General features: G+C 46.4%; 1 protein-coding gene across 4 annotated transcripts in view; it reads left to right on the forward strand.

Annotated features, from left to right (window-relative positions):
• MBP (myelin basic protein) overlaps positions 1 to 24,571 on the forward strand; it is a 154,522-nt gene that overhangs the window by 41,889 nt on the left and 88,062 nt on the right. For all 4 annotated transcript variants that reach the window (XM_008013744.3, XM_008013743.3, XM_008013745.3 and 1 more), the window contains exon 3: positions 21,137 to 21,224. In XM_008013744.3, coding sequence (XP_008011935.1) covers positions 21,137 to 21,224 — 88 coding nt within the window. The remainder of the gene's footprint in view (positions 1 to 21,136; positions 21,225 to 24,571) is intronic.

Raw genomic sequence — 24,571 nt, forward strand, 5'->3', positions numbered from 1 at the left:
CATACCAGAATAATGTTTCCCAGTTTTTTTTTTTTTTTTTATGTAAGAAGGTTATGGGCCTGTGAGAACATTAAAAACTGAGCATCCGGTGTGCCCTGAAGGTTGATGGCCCCAGCATTCATACATTGGTACCTAGCACCCAATGTGATAGTGTTAAGAGGTGGGTCTTGGGGGTGCGGTTAAGTCCGCAGGCCCCTCCTTCATGGATGGGTCCTGCCCTCATTAAAGGGGCTGGGGGCTCCCTCACCCCTTCTGCTGGATGTGGACGCAGCTGGAAGGCACTGTCCTTAAGGGACGCCCGGGACCCTCACCAGAGCCACCTCTTCCCAGCCTGCAGAACCGAGAGGAAGGGTTTTCTGTGGTTTATAAAGTACCCAGGCTACAGTATTTGGTTACTGAGGCCCCAGCCCTCGAAGAGGCATCCCGGAGGCCAGGTGGCCATGCGTGGCCAGGGTCCCGGCTGTGGGTGAGAACCCAGCCTCAGGAGACCCACAGGTGTGGCCTGGAGGGCCTGGGCTCCCTCGCCAATGCCGTTCCTCGCCTGGACTCCGAGGGTAGGAACCTGCCTGCTCCTCCCGCTCCCCTCCAGGCGCTGCGTGGACACAGGCGGTGGAAGTCCCCGGAGACCCTGCCCCTGTCCCCTGCCCCGCGGGGTGCCGGCGGTAGCCGCCCAGGCAGCAGGAGCGCACAGGTGGAAAGCGGGGATCCTGGCCCCCATGCGTGGGATGCTCCTGGCTGCCCCGGGACTCGTCCCCAGGGCGACCCTGGGAGGAGAAGGCCCCGACCCAGCGCCTGCCTGGAAGGGGGAACCCGGCCTGGGAGGAGCTGCCCGGGGCGCCCGCAGACGCCCTGCGCTCCCCGCCCCACGCCTTCGGGCGGCGCCCCGGCTCCCCTCCCCAGGCCTCCCGGCTCGCCTCCCCTCCCCTCCTCTCCTCCTGCTGTGTTTGCCTCCAGCCTCCCCTAGATTCCCACGCCGGCCTCACCCCACAGCGCTGCCCGACTGCTTTGCAGAAGCCAGATGGATTCTGCCTGCCCGGAAAGAAGCGCCACCCGGCGCGGGAGGGAGGCCCCTGCGCTTTGGCGCCACCGGGGCCTCCCAGCTGGGATGGGGTCTAGGGCTGGCGAGCTCTGCAGGACCCTGCTCAGAGCCAGGCTGCGGCACCACCCGCCGCGGGTGGCCAAAGCAGAAAAAAACTAAAAATGGGAGTGGGGAATACAAATGTCTCATTTTCTTTTAAAAGTAAGGTCACCATAAATGTTGGCCTTGTTCTGGGGCCGGGGAGACCCTGGCCACGCCGGGTGGGTGCGAAGGGCATGCGTTCCTCCCGCTGGTCTCCGCGGTGGTTTTTCCCTAAGGGGCAGGGTTATTTCGCCTCCTGGATGGTTCAGGAGTCCCTTCCTCTCTCCGTTTGCAGTGGCAAGGGTCTGCCTGTGCCTAGCATCCAAAAGCATGTGTCTTCGTTGTTGTGTGTTTTTTTTTTCTATTGTATTAAAAAGGGGCTGTGGGGATTGATGAACCATTTATTTTTATACTTTTCAAATAAAACAGATTGAATGTAACATTTGGTGGACCGCCTATTCTTCTTTGTGGCAATTTTAGTCTTTTTAAAAAGAGGTTTATTGCAATGCGTTTCAAAGTGAAATATGACGTGGTATCTGGAGAACATTACAGGAGCATATACTGCTTCCTTTTGACGAGTCATTCTTAAGATACTCTTTTCCTGTCATTGTTGGAATACAACATATTTAGTTGTTCTGTTTAGGAACATTATAGCTCCTGCCTTTTTTGCCAACTCCTCAACATTTGAAAGAAAACCGGTTTTTTATGGTTTGTCCTTGAGCATGTAATAATGTGCATTAAACTCTAAAGACTAGGAGATTGATTTTTCTTTGAAGTCATAATTCCCTTAGCGCTTAAAATAGAAGTATTGTTTCATGAATAACTCAGAGAAACCCATCTCATCTGCATTATTCCTGGATAACTTAGTTGTCGTGTGACCTGTGAGAATGAGTTGAACGCTCCATAGAGAGGTTTTTCAGACTATTCTTATGACTTGCATTTTTGTGTAACCATATTCTAACTTGATTTTATTACCAACTACAAGACTAGAGAAGATCTGTGGCCTCAAAAAAACAACATTTCTCCGGAATGTGGATTTGTAGAGAATATCCTGTTCAGACTCTTGAAAATGAGGAATGGTCCCTAATTGATCGTGGTGATTGGCATCTATTAGCACTTGTATGCATGAAATCCTTGGAACACATTCAGTTTCCTCATAAAGTCAGGGTGACTAATTTTGCTGTCGAATGCGTAGAAATAAGCATTCGTCTGGTCTGGGTTTCTCCAGCTCTCAGGACATGTTGGAACAGATTTGCTGTTCTGATGATTCGTCTTTCTGATCGCAGGGAGAGCAGAACTCAGCTTTGAAGAAAGGCATCTGCAGAGATCATGGCAGTTCCATTTTGCATTCTGAGTTTGCTCCTTTAGGTAAGGGAACCAGGACGCAGGTGTAGTTAGAAATCAGTCTCTCTCCCTGTCTCTGTCTCCCTGTCTCTCTCTCTCTCTCTCTCCTTAAACATATTGCAATGATGCTCACATTAAAACCTGGTTTTTACTTAAGAAGATTTTATGTTCACCTTTCCAAAGGCCTGACTATGGAAAACGATCAGAAGATGAATGACAGTAAAAACATAATAGTGACACGTGGCATTGGCTCCATGCTAGCTGAGCACCAGACACTGTCATGAGCCTTACATGAGCCTTACATGGCCCAAAAGGGCCATGAGATCATTTAATGTCCACAGTGACCCTGTGAGATAGAAAGTATCATTCTGCCTGTTCCACAGTGGGAGAGAAACTAAAGAGATAAGAGTATTGGCAGGGCCAAGCTACACATTCAGAAAAAGGTACATCCTTTTTCTCTGTTACTGTCTTTTGAGCAAAGATCTTTCTCTGTATATTGGACCTGTTGCCCTTCTACCACATCTGCATTAGAGGACACAGTTCAATACAGAAACACATGGAGGCACAGGAGAATACGTTCTGGGGAATTAAGTAGGACTGGTTTTTTTAAATTATACGAAACTAAAGGAAATGTATTCACCATCAGATTAAGAAGATTGGAGGATTCCATTGCATTCTTCTGTTTTTAATAATGTGCAATATTCTTTTGAACTGAATAAAGGCCCTTACTTTCCATGAATTAGCTTTAAGTGCATTTTATTCAAATTTGAAATTCACTCAACTATCAAACTCTTGTAGTAAAAGAGCTACACTGAATCTCTGTCTCTCTCTCTCCCCCCCTCCCCCCGCCTTCTTAATGTGATCATCCTTCTTACTTTACTTAACCAGCTGATGGAGCGGTGGCTTCCAGGAATAAATGGCACAATATTTTGTGTTCCTAAAATAGAAGTATGTCCAATTACATAACAGACCTTGATAAACAGTCTCATGGTGACACTGGTTAATGTTTGCTTGGGTGTAATTTCTAGAAGACAGTATTTAAATAATATCCTGAGCACATTTCTTTGTATTGTCAACCTAAATAACAAACAGAAAGACTCTAAAAAACCATGTTTATCTAGGAATTGCATTGCAATGGGAATACATGTATCATGGTAAGCTGTGTGTGCATTCAGGGAGGTGAGAGAAGACAAAGGTTTTAAAGGAAAAATAAGGAGGATTATACATTGTTTTGAGATAATTATCCTTGGCTACCAGGATCAATAACAAGGGTGGTGGCCGTTGGAGGCTGGCCAGGCAGTTGCTGGACAAGTGTCTGCACAGAAGTATCTGTGTGTTTCCGGAGTGGGGGGTGTTGTGATGCTTTTTTTGCAGGGTTGTGGTTTTTGCAGTCTTTTGTAGCAGCTTTTGTCATCAGGCATTTATTTGTGCATGAAAATCCTCCCTTCATGGCCTTCCCTGGATCTATTTTTCAGCGTTTTAACCCAACTGACTCCATTTTGAGTCTGACAAGCTTCACAGTACTCATTATTTAAACACTGCCGTCTTAATTGTACTATAAAATGATCTCACAAAGAGTGTGGCTTTAAACCGAAAGGGCCATTTACGAATCTAAGTAATGCTGTCTGTGGGAAAATGGCTTCCTGAGTTCCCTCCAACATGTGGTTCCAAATGCCCTTTCAATAATGCTACAATGTTTCCTTTTTAACTACCCCATAAACTGAGCATTTATGGGTTTTTTTTTAAAAAACAAAACAGCTTTATTGAGGTGTAATTCAAATGACATACAATTCACCCACCTAAAGGGTACGATGCAATCTTGTTTACTAGATTCCTAGATATGTGCAACTATCCCAGGAGTCAGTTTTACAACATTGACTTCGCCTCAAAAAGAAACCTGTACCTTTTAGCAACCCCTCCCCTCCCTCCCACAGCCCTCAGCAGTCACTGGCTCACTTCTTGTCTCTAGGGTTCACCCTTCCAGATATTTCATCTGAATGGAATCATTTCCGTGATCCTTTGTGTCCAGATTCTTTCATGTAACACGATGTTTTCAGGGTTCATCCGTGTTACAGCATACATCAGAGCTTTATTCTTTTTTATCTATTATATTAAAATATAGCTAAGTAATATTCCATTGTATGGATATACCACATTTTGTTAACCCATTCATCTGTTGGTGGATGTTTGTGTTTATGCTTTTTTGGCTATCATGAGTAACACTGCTATAAACAAAAACTCAAGTGCAGCTTTTTATGTGGACATATGTTCATATCTCTCCTGTGTGGTTTCTTTAAAAACAAATCCTGAATTCTCATATACTCATGTCATCGAAAGTGCTTCCTGCGTTTTCCTCTGATACTATCAAAATTCACCAAACCTTTGTCAAAGGAAAAGGTCGAAGACAAGGGTCCTGGACATCGTTGTAATTTTCCTCTGGGTCCTCAGCATTCATTAGGGAGTATTTACTGAGGCTTCACTCATAAACTCATTCAAATAATCACTCTAGGTGGGGCGCGGTGGTTCGTGCCTGTAATCCCAGCACACTGGGAGGCCAAGGCGGGCAGATCACTTGAGGTCAGGAGTTCAAGACCAGCCTGGCCAACATGGCAAAACCCCATTTTTACTAAAAATATGAAAAAAAATCTTAGCAGGGCATGGTGGTCCCAGCTCCTCGGGGGGCTGAGGCATGAGAATCATTCAAACCCAGGAGGTGGAGGTTGCAGTGAGCTAAGATCGTGTCACTTCACTCTAGCCTGGGTGACAGAACGAGACTGTGTCTCAAGAAAAATATATATATATATTCTATCCAGTAGCAGAATAGCCAGACTAGCAATTAGTTAAAGAGAATAGTTAGTCTCCTTCAATGTTAATTCCCCACATTTCAAAACCAGTCTGGATCCTGGCACTGAACCACATGGCGTCCCCCAGACCACCTGGTCCAGCCGCTGCAGGGAGGATTCCTCGTCCGTCTGAACCACATGGCATTCCCCTGACTACCTGGTCCAGCCACTGGAGGGAGGAAGGATTCTTCATCCTTCACGGTTCTTCCCTGAGCCGCGTGTCCAGTCAGCATTTCACTGGGTGCTGGCTGTTGGGTGCGCGCTGGTGTGTACACGTCCACGCTTTTGGTACATTCACAGGATTGTGCAACCATCACCACAATCTAATTTTAATACTTTTTTGTCAACCCTTAAAGAAATTCCATACCTACGAGTGGTCACTGCCCACCCCCACCCGACCTCATTCTGTTCCCCAGCCCGAAATAACAACTAATGTCCTCTCAGTGTCTATAATGTGCCTGTTCTGGGCATTTCATCTTACATGAAAAGGCGGGTTTTTGTGCGTGGCTTCTTTCCTGTTGCATAACGTTTTCAAGGCTCATCCATGGTGTGGCATGTACCAGTCCTTCATTCCTTTTTATTGCTGAATAATATCCCACTGTAGGACTATCCCATATTTATTTACTCCTTGACTAGTTGATGGACATTTGGGTAGTTTCTACCTTGCGGCTATTATGAAATATGCTGCTATGAAAATCCCCGTATAAGCTTTGTGTGGACGTCTGTTTTTATTTCTCTCGGGCGTATCCTCAGGAGTGGAGTTGTGGGTCATGTGGTAACTGCATGTTTCACTTTTTAAGGAACTGCCGGACTTCCTTCCACAGAGGCCATTACATTCCCACTAGCAATGTACACGAATTCCAACCGCACCACATCCTCACCAGCAGCTGCCATTAGCCTTTTTGGTTCTAGCCATCCTATAGCTGGTATCTCATGGTGGTTTGATTTGCATTTCCTTACTGGGTAATCATGTTGAGCATCTTTTCCTGTGTTAACTGGTCGTTTGTATATCTTTTTTAAAGAAATGTCTATTCAAAATTTTGCCCCATCTTTCGAACTTGGGTTTTCGTCTTTTTGTTGTTGAGTTGTAGGAATTCTTTACATATTCTGGATACATGATCTGTGTCAGATATATGATTTGCAAATACTTTCACCACTTCTCTGGGTTGTCTGTCCCTTTCTTGATGGTGTCAAAGGTTCTCCGTGTTAATAGTCGCCTGGATCTGTGGTCTCTTCCGTTGTTCATGCTTCTGTGTCATCTCTAAGAGCGGCTGCCTAGGAGGCACTTGTTTTAAGTACTGAGATAACTTCCCACCTCCAGTCAGTCTCTACTCCTGTGTGTTGTCCCTACTTTCAAGTTATTGTTTTAAAAGTCGACTTTTAAGACTATACTCTCAGGGATCATTTCTACAGTTTGTTAAAAGTAGAGTTTTGATAAAAAGTGTCTTGGCTGGGTGCAGTGACTCACGCCTATAGTCCCAGCACTTTGGGAGGCCAAGGCAGTTGAATCACTTGCACTCAGGAGTTCGAGACCAGCCTGGCCAACATGGTGAAACCCTGTCTCTACTAAAAATACAAAACTTAGCCAGGCACGGTGGCGTGTGCCTGTAATCCCAGCTACTCGGGAGGCTGAGGCAGGAGAATTGCTTGAACCGAGGAGGCAGAGGTTGTAGTGAGCTGAGATCACATCACTGCACTCCAGCCTGGGCGACAGAGTGAGACTTCATCACAAAAAAAAATAATAATAATAAATAAAATATAAAACGTGTGTTTATGAAAACTGTGATGCCACCAAGTATACTAGGAAATGGATTGGCAGCTTTCACTTTCTCTCTAGTACTCTTGTGTCTAGACCAAAGACTCTTAATGAGGTATGATTTGCCCCTAAGGGACATCTGCCAATGCCTGCAGATGGTCTGGTTGTCAACACAGGGGATGCTACCAGCATCTAGTAGGTGGAGGCCAAACACCCTGCCACGCAGGGCAGTCTCTGCTCCACAACAAAGAATGATCCACCCCAGATGCCAGCAGGGCCCCGGGCGAGGAGCCCCGTGTGGCTGGAGCAGCCTGGGGTCTGCCCTCAAGCCTTACTGTCCCCGTCCTGTTCTGATTCTGCAGAGAAAGAGGATGCCTTTGAGATGAGCCTGTTTGTACAATTCTTATTTTCATTTTCCTTCATATTCTGTCCTCTGATCCTGAAAGCTTTCCATGTTTTGCTAGCATCTTTTATTACTTACAGAAATCCAGTCTAGAGCAAGAATAAAACTAGGATCTTTTTTTAAAGAAACAAATAAAAAATGCTGACCAGTAAGTTTGCAAAGTTATAAGAACTATTTTTATGACAGCACACACACAGTTTATTCCTGGACTGATACCTCAGTTCTTAAAGGGTTTCAAATATAGCTTATCACCAGATTTAGGTTTAAAAAACATGCAGTTTTTTCCATCCACATAAAATACTAGTAGATTTGATTCTCACTGTGCACTCTAGCTGGTGAAGAACTGTTCAATCCTGGAGGGAGTTGCAGTACCAGATGCTGTAAGGTGCTTCTCTCCCCTATTTTGAGATTTAATTGAAGAACAGTGACATATGAATTTAAACGAAATTGTATATACAACCAACCCACACAGAATCTGAATTTATTCTGAGTGTGGAAGGAATATTTCCTTCTTAAAAAGAGAGCTAGAGAAAGTGAGAGAGAGAATTTACCTTTGAGAAATAAAGAAATCAAGGAAGTTTTTAATATTCCTAAATGTTAGCATAGGAATAATATTTATTATTTATAGGAATAGGAATAATATTGAAGAACTGAAATATCAGCAAGTGAATAAATTGTGTATGTGCTATTATAGTATTTATTATTCTTATTCCTACTTACCTTTGAAGATATACAGATCGCCAATTAGCACATGAAAATATGCTCAACCTCATTATCCAGTAAGGAAATGCAAAGTGAGAGAGAGAATTTGCCTTTGAGAGATTCCACAATTCTCTCCAAACATTGTCTGTCCTTGTGAGAAACTGACTAGTTCCATTTATCTCCAAACCTACATGTTTGAGCTTTTCCCTAAGCCCTGCTTCCCCACAGTGGCCATGGCCATGGGTGGCACTGCCTGGTGCCCACCCACCAGGTGCCACTGCCTGCCTGGAAACTGCCATCTGCCCGTCAGGGTGAGAGCTCAGCGTCCCTCCAAGCTTAGTGTACCAGGTGGCTGCTCTTGGGTGATGTCCTCTTCTCAGAGAAATAGTCCTAGGCCTGCTACCCCTGGTCCGGAAGACACTTTTCCAAACACTCTAAGCACGTTGGAACCGTCTCCTTCTTTTTGCCGACTCTGCAGCCGTGAGGCAGGGGACTCCCAGGCTTGGTCGTTTGTCGGGGCTGGGGATGATGTGTCCTGCTCTGGGACACTTCTGCTTTCCAGTCTCCTCTCCTGCTGGCCTCGTTGATGGCTGAGCTGCTGACTCATCCCCGGGCTCATGGAGCTGCAGTCTGGGAAGAGCGCTGGGCAGGGGTGCCCAGGGCACAGCCAGCCTCCTGGAGTCCCAGTGCTGAGCTCACCTGGGGCTCCCAGCTTCACAGGGTCACAGGCAAGGACTAGCACAGGATTGGAGCATCCTCATTGGCTGGAGCCCACCCAACCCCAGGGGCAGCCCCTGCCACCCAAGACAGGAGAGAGGAACGGAGCCCCAGCACAGGGCACGGGACGGAACCCACCTGTCAGGTTCGGGCCCCCACTCTGCGGATCTGCTGTCCAACTCTGGAGTTGCTCTTCAGCCCTCAGCTCAAGTCCTCATGTGACGGCTTCCAGAGAAATGAATTCTCCAGGCTCCAGCCATATCCTCATGGGAAGACGGCTTCGAATTTCCTGATTCTGGCTGAACGCAGAGATAGTGAAAGCTGTGAACAACTTTATGGGATCTTCTGCTGGAGTCGGAGCTGATGAGAACTTTGTGACATGAACCTTCTTTCTACTCCTTTCTCCAGAAGTAGTCACATGAGGACCTACGGGAAGGGCTGAAGAGCAGCTTCCAAATATTAAAAACTTCCTTCATTCCTGGGAAGTGACTGATCAGACAGCAAGAAACCTGGGAGGGCGGGTGGTGGAATGACAGGGGGAGAAGAGGAGCGGTTGAAAGTGGAGGTAGGAAGGGAGACAAAAAGCAGCTTTCAGCCCCTCGTAAGATGCTGTTTGCCACGTGGCTGTGTTGCTTTATGACCTGGAAAGCGACTTACACAGCATGAGTGCGTCTCCTGAACATGCAAGATGTCAAGACACATCACAAGGGCAGATGAGAGGGCTTGAGGGCTGGTTTGGGATTAGCCATGAAAATGCATCTTCCACTGTTAGAGCAGATAACTGTCCTTCAGCTGCTGGGGCTGGGAGATAAGGAGGCCCATGGCAGCACGTGGATCTGCAGAGAGCCCTCTCTGGACAGGCCGGGCCTGGCGGGTACAGCTCTCAGTGAGGATGGCCCAGGGATAATCCCTCCACATGGATGGTTCCATTACCTGTCTCTTGACCTCAGTCTAGAAATTGGCACATGTAAGACCTCCACTCTACCTGAGTTAAAATAGCATTCCTCCCACAGTGATCCTGGTTAGTTCCGAATCCTGCCTGTGCTGAGCGTCACCTGCGAGAGTGTAGACCAGGGAGCAAAAATCTCGTGAGTGCAGGACAAGCTCTGCAGGCCCTTCTGAGGCGGCTGTCCTGGGCCAGCCCCACATTGAGGAATCATGGACTGAATCCCTCAGCAAAACCCAGTCCAAGCAGGGACCTGCCCCTCCACAGGGCTATGCTGTGTCTTTCTTTAACAGGTGTCTAGAGTTATTCACCTTGACATCTACCCAGACACTTCTGCGAAATGGTTTAGAATGCAGTGAGGGCCTGGGATTCACCTAGTGCAGGTGCCAGCTATGGGCTCGAGTTTGCAGGGAAAGTATTTTCAGAAGAAGGATCAAAAAGGAACTGTTTTATTTATTTAGTTAGTTAGTTAGCAACGGAGTCTCACTCTTGTCGCCCAGGCTGGAGTGCAGCCTGGAGTGCTCATGGCAACCTCCGCCTCCTGGGTCCAAGCAATTCCCCTGCCTCAGCCTCCCAAGTAGCCGGGATTACAGGTGCCTACCACCACACCCAGCTAATTTTTGTGTATTTTTAGTAGTGACGGGGTTTCACCCTGTTGGCCAGGCTGGTCTTGAACCCCTGACCTCAGGTGATCCTCCTTCCTCAGCCTCCCAAAGTGCTGGGATTATAGGTATGAGCCACCACACCCGGCCTGTTTTATTTTAATTTTATACCAAACACGTGGCACTAAATCTGTGCCAGGCACTCTATAAATATTAACTGTCTTCATCTTCGTAATAACAATAAGAGGTACTATTATTCTCCCTCTTTTACAAACGAGGAAACGGAGGCACAGAGACACGAAGCTACTTGCCCTTGATCACACAGCTAGTAAGGGTGGAGGTGGGATTGGTGCCTCGGCGCCTGGCTCCAGAATGCTCTCAGCCCTGGGAGCTTGAGCTTCTCCTGGTGGTTTCCATGCCTACTGGCTGGAATCAGGTGTGTGTTTAACCTCATACCCAAAAATTTGTGTGAGTGGCCCTTTTCTCAAGAATCATTAAACACGTTTTTAACTTGAGTGGTCACCAATATATTTAATAATAACTGCTCTGTGGAAGGTCAGGAAGGGTGGAAGGACGTGAGACAGCCTCAGGCACAGTCGTTCCAGCTTTGCATTGCTACAGAACAAATGACTCCAAACCTCAGCACTGAAGCCGCTGCAGCTTCATTAGCTCTCCGGATTTTGTGAGCCGGGATTCAAGCAGGACTCAGCAGCGATGGTACCGCCTCGATGCTCTCAGAGGGCAGCTGAGGGCCTCCGCGTGGCCCAAGTCCTCTCTAGATGCAGCTGGGCCAGGGGGAGCTGCTGGGAAACTGCCCCACCGGGCTCGCCTCTCCATGCGGCCTCAGGGCCTCCCCAGGTGGACTCCCCTGCGGGACAATCAAACAGCCCACCTGTTGACTCAAGAAGTCCTCATTAAGGTCAGGCCAAGTGCCAGCACAGTGCCAAACCCACCCTGCTGTGTTAGCGGCACCACCAGGGCCAGTCCAATTCCAGGAAAGGGAAATGGACTCGCCTCTCCATGGGACAAGTGTCCAAACCCGGGCAGCCCTCTTTCATGCATCACACTGAGGGACACGCAGTCGATTCTGAATTAAAGGCTGCCAGTTGAATAGCAAAAACTGTCACCGCCATTCCATAACTCACACTCACAGTGCTCTTTGATTTATTCAAATCAAAGTTTGAAAGATTGCGAAGGTTCATGATAAATTTAATTGAATCCCTCCGTGTGCATGAAGGTATGATATTCAGATGAGCATTTTATGCTCATTGCCTTCGGAGACCAACAGTCCCCTGAGACCAGCAAGGGCCTAATAATAATGTCCACCACACAATTTGCAGTCAGTAGTATAATGCCTAATTTCATTTCCACTCTTAGCCTAATCTCTTCCATCGGATTTTCATATTGTTCTGTATGGAAAGTCCCCGTTAGTGCGGTGTGCACGGTTTCATGGGTGACTGGCTCCTGTGCGTTTAAAACCACCTGTTCTGAGGGTGTTAAACAGAGCTCTTCCATGTGGGCATTCAAGCCAAGTTCACGCAGGTCTTCAAAGCAATAGAAACCAGTTTGTCTCTAAGCAAAACATCATCGTGTTTTGGCAGTTTTCTTCTCTCTGCTGTAGTCAAAGAGGGGCTTGTGTAGCAAAATCAGGTGGCTGCACCCTCAACCCCATCCTCTCTCCAACCCTGGGGGCTGCAGCGCCACTCCACCCTCAGCCCACCACTCCTGGAGGGGACAGAGGACCCACCTTCTCACTGCCGTACGGATGTGTCAGGCATCCTCTAGGCCAGCAGTGTGTGTGATGGACGTTTTGATGGATGGCTAAATGTATGACACGTTTCATTTTCCTTTTAAGAGGAGTAGGAGTGTTTTCTCTTATCAATTCCGTTCTAATGTTAGCGATAACAAAAACATAGTTTAATGGTTTGTGCAAAAGTTCACTCCTTTTGATCAAAGGTAATTAATAAATCCACCCTGTTTGATGAAGAAACCACATCTCCAGAAGGTGATTCCATCCCTGGGAGAAGCTTCCAGACAAAAAGGGCAAGAGAGTAGATACTACAGTGATTCCACCTGCCATGAGAGAAGCCCTTTCTCCTCCATTTTGGATCTGGGAGAGGAGGGCTTAAGATCTCACAAGCCCTATCAGATAGTCTTTTAGATATTTAGAGGTTAGTTTTTCCTGCAGTATCTTCTTTAAACACCCACAGTTTTTTTTTAAATCCAAGGTAGTATTGCCTAGAACATGTGGATAATCTAAACACAATTTAGTAAACTGATTACAGGTAAATTAAAACTTTTGTCTGTAATTTTCTATTTAGTTGCTGTGATCTTTACATGAATATTTCTTACTGACTGTTCATTTGCACTGCATATTAGACATAGACCACCTAGGCAGGCACTGCTAATGATACTCCAACGTACGCAGTTATAAGGGCGTTCTGCACTGAACTCAGGTTGAGGAATGCAGGCTGTGTCTGGAAATCGATTTTCTGTGAAATCATGGACTTTGGTTCCGCCCCAGCTGTGCCTGGGTTCCCTTTCCTTCCCGCAGTGGCCCCTGCTTGTTTTCCTTTGACCCCACCACTCTCACCATGTTCCCTGAGCATCTCCTCCTCCCAGGCCTGGATGGGGGCCAGACACGGAAGCCCAGTTCTCCTTGTAGCTTGCTGCCAAAGCCTTATGGCCTTTCCATATCACAGGCTTATAGTCCTGTTGACCAAAGAAAAAGAATCCTACAAAAGTGTGATACATATGGCCTCAACCGTGCAGTCTCTGACTCCCTTGGAGAAGTCAACTTGGAAAAGATCCGTATTTCCCTTGAGACCCGGGCTCACTGAACCCATCGTCTTCTGACCCCACAATCAGCACAAGTCTCATGGACCTTTCCAGAAGCAGCTAAGCCTAAAAGTGGGAGAAACAGAAAAATCAATGCCCCTATGTGGCACTGTCTACCTCCAAGGACCCCAGACTGGGGGGCTGCAAAATCCTCAGACCTCTGTTCAGATCAGAAGCAACCCTTTCTGTGCATTTGCCCAAGGTTTCGGTCTCATCTTGAGCTAAGGACCCTGTGAGTGTGCACAAGTCAGCGTCACTGCTGCTGGCCTTGGTGGTGAGATGAGTGGTTGGGCTGGTTTCTAAAGTCTTTCTCATTGTGAAAGTCTGTCTCATTTCATTTCTGATAAGTACATCGAAAGTAACCGATATCATGGTGATCTTTTAGCTTGAGAATAAAATGTGTGAAGTTGGGTTTGACTGTGAACTGGCAGAAGGCAAGAGAATGCACCCATCGAGCTGGCTGAAGGGCAGTTGTTAGTTTTCAGCAGGGTCTGCATGTCCTGCAAGCCAGGCAGGATCCACCCTTATTCTGGACTATTTTTTCCAGGATGTTTACGTAATGAGCAGGCTGGGAAGATAGACAGTGTGTCTATCTGCAGCCAATGACAGGTCTTGGGAGATACAGTGTCTCCCTCTGGAGCGGGGCACTGGCATAGCCACTGACAATTCTAAAGAATTCAGGTTTTCTATATAGGGGTTCCTTTCCTGCCACTCAACCCACTGCATGCAGACAGCTACCTGGGCCCATTCACATGGCTCCTATGTGAACTGGGTATTAGGGAACCCATGCCAAAGTGGTGAAATGTCGCTACTGCTGTGAAGAGTAACTCACCCTTTGTCTCTGACCCAGGAACCTCATTCCTTCATGAGCATCCACAAAACTTAGCTTTCGAGTACATAAAATCTCAGATGTACCACTGTTCTTAACATAAACCTAGCATTGACTTTCCTTGTAAAACTAGATAATGCTGAAATTCCTTTTATAATCCAGCCTTTTTATATATATACATATAAAATATGTATAAAAATGTAAACAGAGCAAAAATATGTAAGATGAAAAATAAGCCCGTTTACCTCTACCTGATACCTTTGACTTTCTGGGATTGGAAATGAAATTTGCTGAACAGATTCTGGATCCTGAAGAAGTATTTGGAAGTATTCGTTCTCAACTCAAGTTTCATTAGAACTCCTAGAAATGTCTGATGTGGATTAATTGGAGAGGAATCTAAGACAGGGCAATGGCAGTGGGCGAAGATTCCGAAAGAACACGTTGCTGCCAGCGAGGAGGGTTGACCACTGCTGACAATGGCTGAACAGGCCAGGCGTCCTAAAAGCAGTGAGCTTTCCTCCAGAGAAATGTGCACATTTGCAGTCCTCATAATGATGCCGCAAGATGGGGACCATTATCTTCATGGGGAAATTGAGGTGGAGGGAGCTTGACTCGCTTAAGATCTCACTTTGAGTAGCTGCGCTGCGGGTGGCACCACATCCCCCTGGTGCACAATCACCTGTTTCTGCTGCCACACCAGGAGTCCCGGGCCAGAGCCCCTGAGAGGTGGCTGTGATGGTTCTGGGAAAGAAATAAGGGCTTCTTCTGATAACAGTGTCAAGCTAAGAGGCTACTGGTCTGCATTTTCAGTAGTTTTGTGTGCTTCTGCAAAAAAGCAGTTTCCACTTACTGAATGCTCTTCCCAGTGACCACACAGAAAAGTAGGATTATAACGTTCATTTCAAAGCTGAGCAGACAGAGGTACAGAAAACTTAATTATTTTCCCTGTTACCCAGGCAGTCAGCTTCTGAGAGCCTGAGGTCTTGGCTGTCATGCAAGTAATGATTTTGATACGGCGTACATGTGTTGCAGACCCTGATGCCCCCGAACTATTTTCTGCAAAGATCTGGGTGGATTAGATCTGTCTACGGCAGGGAATATGGCAGAAGGTAAAGAAAACTTAAAGAAATGTCTGCCTTTTAGTAGCATCCCCTCCAAAATGACCTAAGGCTCAAAATATGTGTGGTGCTGTGAGAAACAACAGGCCATATTCAGATTTGTGCATAGAAATAAGATGACAATGAGGCAGGAGGTGAGGGGAGGCAGAGGGATGTGTACACCGGCAGGATCCTGAGCCTTTAAAGGCCAAGGAGCTGGCATATAGGTGCCGCATATGACTGTGTCGCCTGTGACATCATGGGAAGTTTCAGCTGGGTTTGTTTTGTTTGTTTGTTTTGTTTTTTAAATAAGGTCAGTCGAGTATAAGATTCAGAAGGAACGTGTTGCTTTAAGGAAGGGGGAAGACAGTTGCAACTTCTCTTGTTAAACATCCTAGGAATTTTAGAAATATGAATCACTGTGTAATTTTTCTTCTGGGAAATCTCAGAAAAAATAAACACGGTGCATTTCCTACATTGACACTCTCCAGGGTGGCTGACAGGGCTTGGCTCACTGTTTAATTGGACAGTCGCCATCTGACATTCTGGGCTTGCTTTTCTAGCTGTATTTTTGAAGCACCTGATTTGGCTTACTACCTTATTTTCTTTGTATGCTCAACTCCTGGGCAGGGTTTGGTGCAAGCATGGGTGGGAACGAGTGGGTGAGTGGCAAGGTACTGAGGACACAGAACCAGCAAGACTTCTGTCTGCTTCTAGGCCAGTGATTCTCCACTCAAGGCTTCAAGTGTCCAAGGAGAGAATACGGTCATGGGTTCTTAGTTTCTGTTTCTGGTTGGGTCAGTAAAGCCCCTTCCTCATCCTTCTGTTCTGGTTATCACTGGAAACAGAAACTTACATGGCTTCAGGTTGCTAAAAGCCTAAAACAAAACAAAACAGAATAGCAACAACAAGATAAGATGGGCTGGACAAGTTTAGGACATCTCGGGAAATGCAGTATTTTTTAAGGGAATGAAAAATTCTCAAAATCAGTTCTTAGCTGTGTTGAATAAAGCAGCCTATGGTGGATCATGACTCCAAGTCTAACATACAACTGGTTTTGCAGGTGAGAGTCACTTTGTAACATGTTTCAACACCTTCCTCTCATGATAAGCAGTTTCTAGTCTGAATCAGGACTTTGAGAATACGCTGTATAATGTTTGTAGCAATATCAAGCAAGTGTTTTCCTCTCTCTCAGCCTTTTTTGTGGTGATTAGAAACTTACCCTCTGGGCCATTCCTCCTGAAATTGCCACCTCCAGACCATCGATCTTTTAAAAATGTAAGGCTAATTATAAGCGTATTTTCACCTACAACGTGTGTGTGCGTGTGTGCATGTGTGTGCCCTGTGTGCACGTACATGAGTAGCTGTACCTAGTAGGAGATCTCTCAGACTTGGCTGGATGCTCTGGCTATGCAGAAAAAAGCAACTGAGTGGGGTCCTCAAAACCAACCAGGATTCCACCTGCCGACATCCTGGCTGTGACTGTTTTGGGAAGTTTGACTCCATGCTATACTTTGCTTCTCCACCTGGTTCTGATGAAGAAAACTGAATTGCGCTTCTGGGTGGCAGGAGAGGGTGGACCTCTGAGTTCCCAGGGCCCCTCCGGTCACCTGCCCCAGAGCCTGGTGCCAGGCCATGCTGACGCCAGGGAAAACTCGTCACTTAAAGGTTAGAGGTCAAGGCTGGGTAGAGGTTTTTTGTTTTTGTGTTTTTACACACAGAGAAAATGAGACTAATTACTGGTGTATAATAGATTAGGAGACTATCATTTCGTTTGTTCCAAAAAAAGATACACTTTTTTCTCTGTCGTCTTTCACCATGCGTGTTAACATCCCGAGCTGTTCGTGCTCCTTATGATGTAGGGGAATGTGTTCGCTTCCTGGGGCTTCTGCAGCAAATTCCCACACACCTTCTAAAATTGTTATGGATAAGAAATAGATTCTTACACAGGTCAGCGCCCACATATTTAGGCTGATGAAAAAGAAAATTGCTACAAATAGTATGAAGCAGCCATCCTTGCTTGAAATGCATGTCGACACCTGCAGTCACAGGTTCCATCCATTTGGACTCAGACTTGGACTCTTTTGGGCAATGACACAGGGGGGCCTGAGCTGCCAGGACCCATCCCCTCTTGTAAGTCTGCAGGAAGCTCTTGTTTTATCATCATGAAAATCACATCACTTTTGACCCATCATCTCCATTATTCGTTCTGCTAGTAGACATTTTGCTTACAGGAAATGTGTTCATCGTAGGGGAATATTTTATATTTTTGGAATAGCAATATCGGGTCTCAAAAAACAAGCCTTATATTTGAGTAGAAATTAGTCATGAAATTTCCCCAGCCAGTGTGTACTTTCTGCACACGTGCTGTGTCCCTGTATGACCTAGAGATGTTGAACCATCAGAGAGTTGAGTTGAGAAGGTGGAGAAAACGGCAGATTTGGAGTCCTGTCTGCCATCGCTATTCAGGGTCTACCTGTGGCCACTTTGGTGTGAGGGATAAATAGAGTGGACGCACCATCGCGGTGGGACCGACGTGCGCACAGGCTGGCGCACAGGACACAAAATTCCTCTTCACGCTTTTGCTGCCCACAGCCTCGAAACCAGCCTGGGAAGTGGATACAGAGAAGGGGCTGCTGCTAGGTTACCCTCTCCATGCACTTAAAGCAAAGTGATGTGATGTAAATATCAGCTTTCACTCCGCATCTGAAATGCCTCATTTCTAATATGTGGCACTGTTCTACTCTCCAGTGAGAAGGGCTGCCCACGCCAACGGGAAGACGCGACTGGTCCTAGCCGTGTCCCGCTCAGGGAGACATTAAACATGAAGAAAATGAATCTATGATGTATAACGACGGTAGCTGAATCGTACTTAATTAATTAGTTCTTAAATAACACTTATTATTTTGTAATTAGTGAAGAATATGATCTGCTATTAGCAGAGAAGCTAGATGTAAAAAAAAATGACATGAATTCATAGCTGAGGAAGGACTATCGGGAAATTATTTTCCAGGTTTTACTGTCTTCTAAAATTAACTGGGTAGATATGAAAAGTGTACATAGTCAGCTATCTTTGGCTCCCTCTGCTAAAAGAGAAACAATCCATTTTAACTATGTTTAAAAAGCTCTCGCCGGGTGCCAGGCACTGTGCTGGGCTTGAGGGATAGGAAGGTGTGTAAGGCATGGTTCTTGTTCTCAAAGAGTTCACCGCGTCACAGGGAGGTGAATAAAACAGTGGGCTGTTCTGAGTTTCTGTCATAGAGACACATGAAAATCCACAGAAGGTCCCAGGCTGGTGGGAGCCTGGAAGCCATGGGGGTGAGGTCAGAGGCCCCGAGGTGAGGCCCCCAAGGCTCAGCTCTGTGGTGGAGGCTGCTGCTGTTTGTCCCAAAGAGGCTAAGAGTGTTTATTTCAGTCCCGGGAAAGTTTCTGTCCCACTACATCTCTAGCAATGCCAGAAATCAGTTTTTGTTCTACTTGGTTGTGTTAAAAAGAAATCTCATTTTTGTTTTGCTCTGTATTTCTTTGATTACTAGTGAGTTTGAACATTATCTGCATTTCATTGCTTATTAGTAACTGTCTCGTGGGACTCTGGGACTCACAATCTGGAAAGCAGCAGCTTGGTTTCTACACCAGCCAACCAGCAACAGAAGCCTGGCAGGTGCACACAAAGTTACAACAAACGTAAACACCTTAATTGGCTGTCTAGACTCCTTCTAGAATTGCCATTCTAGACTCCTTCTAGAATTGTCATTCTAGAATCGGGCAACACCTCTTTCTACAAAACAGAATGAGTGCTCGGATGAGCCGAGCAGAGGAGGTTGGTTTATAAACAGAGACTAAAGAAAGCAGACGCAGAAAACAAAATGCAGGCGGTTGTGTGGGTGGTTCCAAGATGACTTCCCTATAAAGGTTAAAGTAGACGGGACTTCCTCATCATCTGGGCTAAACCTGGCCTGCTTGGAAATTGGGCTGTTACCTCTCCTGATTTCTCAGAAGGTCAAATAAAGATCTTCATTTGGGCTTGGTACCACACTTCACACTGGGAGCATCTGCTGGTCCCAGTGCAGGAGCTCAGTCCAAACCAGTGTCCTCTTACCAATTTTATTTCACAACGTGAAGGCAAATTCTTCCCTCCTCAATTGTGTGAGTCCAATAACCCATGTGTTTTTTATCTGTTAATCACCCCAGACAGCACTGCATTGTAGAAACAGTGCCGTGGACATTGGTTGGTGGGGACCTCGCCCACCCATCCCCTCCTGTCTGCCCAGGGATGGGAATGGATACACACACACACACACACACACACACACACACACGGGACGGACGGTTTCCAGAGAGGGCTCTTAGTGACCAGGAGGCGGAGTGTGGGGCCCTGGCTGGTGTGAGCTCGGAGGGCTGGACCTCTCTCCAGGAACAAACAGCCTGCAGTACATAAGTGAGTCACACTAGGTCTGAATCAGACTTCAGGGTGGTCTTAATGGCTGTGCCTGCCCCTCTCTCCAGAAAGAAAAGAATGTAAAATTGAGACTCTGCACATCTTATGGTCCTGGGTTAAAAGCTCCTAGGAAATGAGAGATTGGGTGGAAAATTGGTACAAAGTTCAGTGCAGAGACCAGGGTGGGGCGCTGCAGGGAGCGGCACCCGAGAGAAGCAGCCTCCCGGTACTGCTGGTGGGTGGCACCAGGACCAGTGCAGCTGCCCACAGCACTGACGCCCGCTCAGTGAAAGGCTCCAGTGTGACTCATTCCTCCTCCAGAAATGCTCCTTGCCCGTGTGCATTCTGAGAAGTGAACAGGAATTAGTGCAACACGGTTAGGATTGAAAAACACAAATGTGAACAAGCTGGCTGGTGGTCGTGGAGCCTGGCGAGGTGTGAACAGTAACTGAAATGCCAGCGGGCTATGCAGGCAGCTCTGTGCGTGCTGTCATGACGTCACCTCCAGAATCCCTCTTTCCCTGTCTAAAGCAGGAAGGAGCGTATCATCCACAGTGTGATGCCATTTATGTGAAGACAGAAAGGAGGGAAAAGAATACACGTGTCATTGTCTGAACGTGCCCAGATGATTGTGCAAAGTCTGGAAGAAGCTGGGAATGCCGGCTGCCTCCCAGAGGAGGAGGGGGCATCCAGGAGACCCCGGGGTTTCAGCGCACAGCCGCTGTGCACTTTCCAGAGCGTTTGAATCATTCAGTGTGCAAGTGTGACATTTCATAATAGTCAAGTAAATTTAATTACAAAAATATCAAGAAGCTGAACCATATCTTCTCTCTGCACTGGTGATCGAACTATGTACTGAAAATTTTGAACTCAAAAAACAAGCTCACACTGCGATTCGGGCCCCAAACAACAGGCAAAGGGAGGCCCAGGGAAGAAACTCTGAAGCTGAAGATTCCCAAAGCAGTGGCCGGGGGCCTGGCCCCCGCCCCCCACAGCAGGCTGCTTCCTCCCCCGGAATACAAAGGTGCCTCCGAACATCAGCTTCGTTTTCTGTCCCTAAAAGGGCTCATTCTTCCATCAAAGTGGTGCTGACTGGTTCCAGTTAGCCAAAGGTGTCACTGGAGAAGTAGGGCTTGGTGTCAGTTCTGCTGCACAGTGTCACTTAGAATCTAAAGCAGTAACTATGCGGGCTCACCCTTGGTGTGTAGCTAATTTATTTTACCTAGGCTGATATTCCAATTTTTTTTTGTATAAAACTAAACCAACTGGGTCCAGAAAGTGCTTAGGTGCTTAGGCAGAGAAAACAAGCCAGAATTCAGAATTCAGAAGAATCCTGCACAGAAAACGCTCCTGTGAACCAAGGCTCTATATTCTGTCTTGAAAACAGGCGTGAAACTGATTATCTGATAAAAAATTTATAAAGAGACAAATGCATTACAGTTACTTTGTTGATAAAACAGTTTATCTTAAGAAAAGTGTTTGTTGTGTTTTCTTTTTCCAGAATGGTGAACCTAACAGGGGAGAATCTGAAAAAAAGACCAACCTGGGTGAACTTTCACGGACAACCTCAGAGGACAACGAAGTGTTTGGTAGGTGACGCAGACGTCGGCAACATGGCACCACGTGGTGATGGCGTGCACCTGCACGCTCACTCGGGGAAGCCTTTGATGTTTTAATTGCATGGGTGATCTATGGATCTGTTCTCATTGCTAAAAACATAGAGGCTGGGTTCATTGCTTCATGTCTGTAATCCCACACTTCATGGGGTCTATGCTAGAGGATCACTTGAGCCCAGGAGCTCAAGACCAGCCTGGGCAACATATGAGACCTTGTCTCTACAATAAATAAATAAATTAGCCAGGTGTGGTGGCATGCACCTGTGGCCCCAGACACCTGGGAGGCTGAGTTGAGAGGATCACTTGGTCCCAGGAGGTCGAGGCTGCAGTGAGCTATGATTGCACCATTGCACTCCAGCCTGGGCGACAGAGCAAGACCCTGTCTGAAAAAAATTAAAATGTCAACTGTGTAGATATGTGGCAGATAGAGCCCCTTCCTCCCCTCCCACAATCCTTTCCCATCTCAGTTTTGTTTTTGCTTGTATGCCTTGTTGCACACATAGACATTCAGCATTTCCCAGCCTTTGCCTCACTATATGGTGTTTCTCTGATCATCTATTTATCCAACCCTGTGTGAGCATCAGGAAGCCTAGCAGTGCTCGTAAAAAATAACTAATGAGGAAATGAAATTGCACCAAAGCCTGGATGCTGTGGTGTTTATCTTAACCACAAAGAGTGACTCAGAAGGCATTGGGAAATAACTGTTGTCTGCAGAATTTTACTTTTCTGTATTGCCTTATTGAATATAAATTGCCTTTACATATTTTTATGGTTTGAATGTGTCCCCCAAATTTCGTGTGTTGGAAGTTTAACCCCTAAATTTCTATGTTAATTGGACATGAGGCCTTTGGAATGTAACTAGGAGCAGAGACCTAGTCATCAGGGCACTGGGGTGGGGCCCCTGATGAGACCAGTGGCTTTGTAAGGAGAGGAAGAGAGGCCTGAGCCAGCTGTCACTCTGTGTCGCCATGCGATGCCACCCACTGTGCCATGGCACACTCACCCGAAGCTGAGCAGTTGCCAGTGCCATGCCCTGGGACTTCCTGGCGTCAAGAACTGTAAGGAATAAATTTATTTTATCAATTATCCAGTCTCAGGCATTCAGTTAGAGCAACAGCAAATGAACTAGGACGGAATCTTAGCATTCATCTTTGTTTCTGCTTCCCCTCTGAGTGAATGACCATGTTCTCATTTGAGGTTTACATTAACGCGGTTGGATCCACTTTTCTCATCATGACACTGAGGCTCCGTGACTTGCCCAAGACCACAGGGCTATGCGGGTCCTCAAAGCAGGTCTATTCTGCTGGGCACAGCTCTTTGATTTTCTCCTTGTATTCCTAAAGCCAAGAGAAAGAGGGGTGGAATGAACTGTACGCAGATCCTGAGAACTCACTGTAGGTCGAACGAAAAAGGAGTGATTCTGCGGCTACTAAAATCCTCATCCCTTTCCCCAAGATCAGCCCACCCTGTAGGTCACAGATGACACTCAAGGCAAACAGGCTTCCGGGCCACATTGTCTTTATGGAAAGACCTTTCTCTATACTTCACCTGTTAGTCAAGATAATTTATGCCATTTTTGTTGTTATTGTTCCTGATTAACTTGCTCTTTTTCTTTCTTTCTTTCTTTTTTTTTTTTTTTTTTGAGACCGAGTCTTGCTCTGTTGCCCAGGCTGGAGTGCAGTGGCCGGATCTCAGCTCACTGCAAGCTCCGCCTCCCAGGTTTACGCCATTCTCCTGCCTCAGCCTCCTGTGTAGCTGGGACTACAGGTGCCCATCACCTCGCCAGGCTAGTTTTTTTTTTGTATTTTTAGTAGAGACGGGATTTCACCGTGTTAGCCAGGATGGTCTCGATCTCCTGACCTCCTGATCCGCCCGTCTTGGCCTCCCAAAGTGCTGGGATTACAGGCTTGAGCCACCGCTCTTTTTCAAAAGTCCTTTCTTTTCTATAATGCCATCCTTCTTGAGCAAACATACATAAAATAGATTTAGTGTTGCCCACTCTTTCGATATCTTAAGTGTCCATGAAAATCAGCATCACCCAAAGGCCCAGAGACTGAAAGCAATGAGGACTCCTTCATTCATGCTTCAATGAGCATGAGACAGGCAAGTGCAAAAGGGACTCAGTGCTCTGCTGACTTCTGCAGACTTTCTTACGATCTTTATAGGAATTTTCTCGGAGGCCTGAACATAACTTGCTGCCTTCAAGTAGTGGGGTTTCCATCCTTAGTGGCAGGGGAAGAAGAGGAAGGAGTTGAAGGCAGCCGCGTCCGTGACTAGGAGCAGCAGCGCGCACTCTGGAGCACACTGAGGGTTTCCTAGAATAGACACGCTGTGAGTTTGAATGGGATGTCTTGATGATTTTAAGAATAAATCTGCCTATAAAACTGTAGAATAAAAATTCATTTAGATGATCTCTTTGCTCATACATTTCAGCTACATATATAAAGACATAATAGAAAAGCACGAAGACAAATGTCCAATTTTAGGTTTCACACGTAAATAAAAGTGAGTTCTAGAATTATTTTGGTTAAGCCTACTGATTTTTTTAAGTCAACATCATCTTTATCATTATTCCCCTAGCTAATTGCTTTTAAGATTATTAGTGACATTGGGAGTGGTTCTGTTACCATCAAATACACACACACACACACACACACATATATAGGTATATATATAGCATGGATACAATATAACATAAAAAGGTCTTCTATACTGAGCCCTTTCCTTACACCATGAAGATGATATAATTCCTGAAGCCCTTCCAAACGCAGCCCTCCTTAACCTTTTCAGAGAGATACTGAGTTTGGACAGTTATTATCTAGGATGGAATGTGAAAACTACTGGAAGTGATGAAACTGCAGAATATTTCCATCATTTCACAAACTTGGGTTGTGTTTTGATAGGAAGAGCCATGCTTCTGCCTGTTGTGTTTACTGAGATGTTCCCAGGTCCTTGGACACTGGAGCAAGGCTCACATATCTGCTGAATGAACTTCGCTCCCACATTCCAAGCCTTTCTGCCTGTGAGTGTGACCAGGAAGCAGTTCCCCAAGAGTCACCTTCAGGCCTCTGCAGCTGACGCCTGATTCAGGTTGAGTCAGAACGAAGGGGGAAGTGGGAGGAGCTTGTGGTCCGAGGCGTCCTGATTTCATCCCAGGCTGGGGGAGGCTGGCCCAGGAGGCCTCTGCACTCGCTGTTTAACAATCCCAGGTGATGCCTACCTGGAAGGGTCTATTGAGTTGTGAGACTTTTGCTATTGACCTTAATATTATTTCCCATTCCTGACCCTTTCCTGCGGCACGTAGAACTCTACTCTAAAGG

Source organism: Chlorocebus sabaeus, chromosome 18 (genome assembly GCF_047675955.1).
Source record: "Chlorocebus sabaeus isolate Y175 chromosome 18, mChlSab1.0.hap1, whole genome shotgun sequence".
Classification (NCBI taxonomy): Eukaryota; Metazoa; Chordata; class Mammalia; order Primates; family Cercopithecidae; genus Chlorocebus; species Chlorocebus sabaeus.